General features: G+C 37.1%; 1 protein-coding gene across 1 annotated transcript; it reads left to right on the top strand.

Annotated features, from left to right (window-relative positions):
* Positions 1–1,176: 1,176 nt before the first annotated feature.
* Positions 1,177–2,334, top strand: LOC106058103 (melanopsin-like). Its single transcript, XM_013215477.2, has one exon. The coding sequence runs from the start codon at positions 1,177–1,179 to the stop codon at positions 2,332–2,334; it is 1,158 nt and encodes a 385-aa protein (XP_013070931.2).
* Positions 2,335–3,040: the final 706 nt, after the last annotated feature.

Below are 3,040 nucleotides of genomic sequence, written 5' to 3'. Positions count from 1 at the left end.
GTTATAACTGTGTCTCCTGTTATAAACTTGAATTGAGTTAGTTTCTTGATAAAAATTTATATATAATTTACTGTTATTAGCATTGAATGTATTTTCTTTAAAAAAATGTCGCTATTATAGGTGACAGTTTTGTCAGTCTTCTGCTTTTCTTAAAGCAGATTAACAACGGCTAAGTTTTAATACTCATATCTGGGTGTAGGCGTTTTGTCGCAATATTTAAGAGGAGTATTTCATTTCTGATATATACACCTTATATGCTTATTAAAAAAGGAAAGCGTATTTTCCATGTTAATTGGCTACTGTAAAGAGATATGACTATGAATGCATTCAAGTACAGTGAATATAGCTTCTATCTCCTGTTAGATTAGCTATGCTACAGGCTGGACAGCTGTTTATTATAATATACCATTCACTAGAAATGATCTTTATATTCGTCAATATGAGGCAGGGTTTCGTACAATTTTGCTTAAATATTGAACTTTGTTTCAGCGCAAATTTAAAACTCACTTTTTGGTTTTGTGCAGTCATGTGTTTCAGAACCACGCTTAGTGATCTACTTCCTGTAGTGTTGGTCGGAGTTTTTGGCCTGTTTGGACTTTCTAAGTTGACCTTAATTAAAAGTCATTAGGTTAGTGCTTGAGGTGAATCTAATTATTAAGAGTGCAGTCGTGTCAATGATTGACCTCTTTAGCCATATGAAAATAACGGGGAACAACTGGGAATAACTATTTCCAGAGACATAAAATGCTACAGAATTAATAAGAAAACAAAGGTTCTTTTTAACAATCAATTAAATTCAATTCGTTTGGATTTTTACTATTTGAGAATAAAGACAATGGGAGCGGGCAGGGTTTGAACACTGGACCATCGATAAATCTGAACGACAGTCCAGTGCGCAAACCGCACGACCAGGCAGCCATCCTTTGGGAAGTCATATGTGGTCAAATTAATCTGGCATCTGACCTGGTCTTTATACGTGAACTCAATAAATAATAACACTATATGTGTTAAGTTACACATTTTTTATATCCGTTTTTGTTTCAAGTTTATGCTGTTAATAATTTGATTTATAAAACGTAACAAAATGTGGAGACCAGCTCAATATTAATAAAGCCGAACTATTATATAAATTATATATTATGCATTGAAATAAAAAACAACACTTAAAAAGTCACCATGTTTAGTATGGAAAGCTTTGTCAGTAACACTGATAGCTCCAGCATCTATTTCAACACGACTGTGTCTCCAAGCCAGAGTCCGAATAGCCTGCACACACTCCACCAATCAGAACTGATCAGCTACTATGAACGCGTGGTCATTGTCACGGTGAACCGAGTTGGTCTCAGCACTGTGTTGGGGCTGACGGGAGTGGTCTCCAACGTCCTTAACATCTACGTGTTCCTAAAGCAAGGTCTACACATCGTCATGAACATCAGCTTCTTCGTGCTGGCCATTTCCGGCCTTCTCCGCACCATAAACTTCCTCTGGATGACCGTGTGCAACAATCCGGAGATTGATTCCCTAGATGTTCCCTTCTTGTTTCAAGATGTCCAGTTTTTAACTAGCGCCTGGATTAGCGGAAGTCTGGCCAGAATAAGTATTTTTATAACCACATTCATGACCATTCAGAGGTGTATCTCTATTCTAAAACCGATGGAAATTAAAACAATAATCACGCCTCTGAGATCTGTCATCATTCTGTTTTGTATATTCCTAGTGAATAGCACGATAGCCATACCCATATGTTTGTCGTGGTATCTGGATCATAACTTCTACCCTAGCAAAAATCGTACTTTGCTGGGTCTTGTCGTTAGGGATAACTCTGCCGAGGCCCAGAGTGTTGTCTACATTCTACATGCCGCACTGTTTGTTATTTCCCTTGTCGGCTTAATATTCTTTACAGTTGTGTTGATACTCAAGATGGAACAACTCTCCCAGTGGAGGCAGGACGCACTAAGCAAGAACCAGAACCAGGCTATCTCCAAGAGGGATAAGAAAATGTCCAAAATTGTCTCCCTTCTGGCAATCTTCACCATAGTGTTAAGTACGCCAACCGTCACCGTCTCGATCGCCTCGACCTTCGTGTCAGCTTTTAGCGTCTCCGGAAATCAGGTCAATTTATATTTTGCTGTTTGGTCTTTTGCTTACGCGTTTGGCGCCATCGAGGCGAATGTCAGCGTCTTCATCTACTACAACATGAGCTCAAAGTATAGAGACACTGTCCAACACATTGGCTGGTTTTGTTGCACGGACTGCAAGGCCCTTTCAGCCAAGCCTAGGCCAGTGACGGACAGTCGCAATTTGGATCGTACTGTATCTCAAGTTAAAAAGTAGAGGCAGAAAAAAAACAACAACAACTTAATTATTGGTAGTAGCATCTGTTGGAGATTTTCCTGAGAGGCCCATTGATAGATAGCAGGATTTGTGTATGTATCTGATAAGCAGAGAACAGAAGTATTGATAAATTTGACATTTGTTAAACCCATCAATATTTTTTGCTAATATTTAGTGTTGTAGAATCAAGTTAAAATCGAACAAGTAAACACTGATCTCTCTCTATATATATATTTCCCTCTATCTATCTATCTATCTATCTATCTATCTATCTATCTATCTATCTATCTATCTATCTATCTATCTATCTATCTATCTATCTATCTATCTTCCTAGCTACCTACCTACCTACCTATCTACCTATCTATCTATCTATCTATCTATCTATCTATCTATCTATCTATCTATCTATCTATCTATCTATCTATCTATCTACCTACCTACCTACCTACCTACCTATCTATCTATCTATCTATCTATCTATCTATCTATCTATCTATCTATCTATCTACCTACCTACCTACCTACCTACCTATCTATCTATCTATCTATCTATCTATCTATCTATCTATCTATCTATCTATCTATCTATCTATCTACCTACCTATCTATCTATCTATCTATCTATCTATCTATCTATCTATCTATCTATCTATCTATCTATCTATCTATCTATCTATCTATCATGATCGACTCTAAATATTTC

This window comes from Biomphalaria glabrata, chromosome 2, assembly GCF_947242115.1.
Source record: "Biomphalaria glabrata chromosome 2, xgBioGlab47.1, whole genome shotgun sequence".
Lineage (NCBI taxonomy): Eukaryota > Metazoa > Mollusca > Gastropoda > Planorbidae > Biomphalaria > Biomphalaria glabrata.
Note: the sequence above shows the minus strand (reverse complement) of the source record. Positions and strands in the feature narration are given on the sequence as shown.

What these genes read in the sequence shown, in the direction of transcription:
- LOC106058103 (XM_013215477.2), top strand. Translation starts at nt 1,177, where the DNA reads ATGTTTAGTATGGAAAGCTTTGTCAGTAACACTGATAGCTCCAGCATC.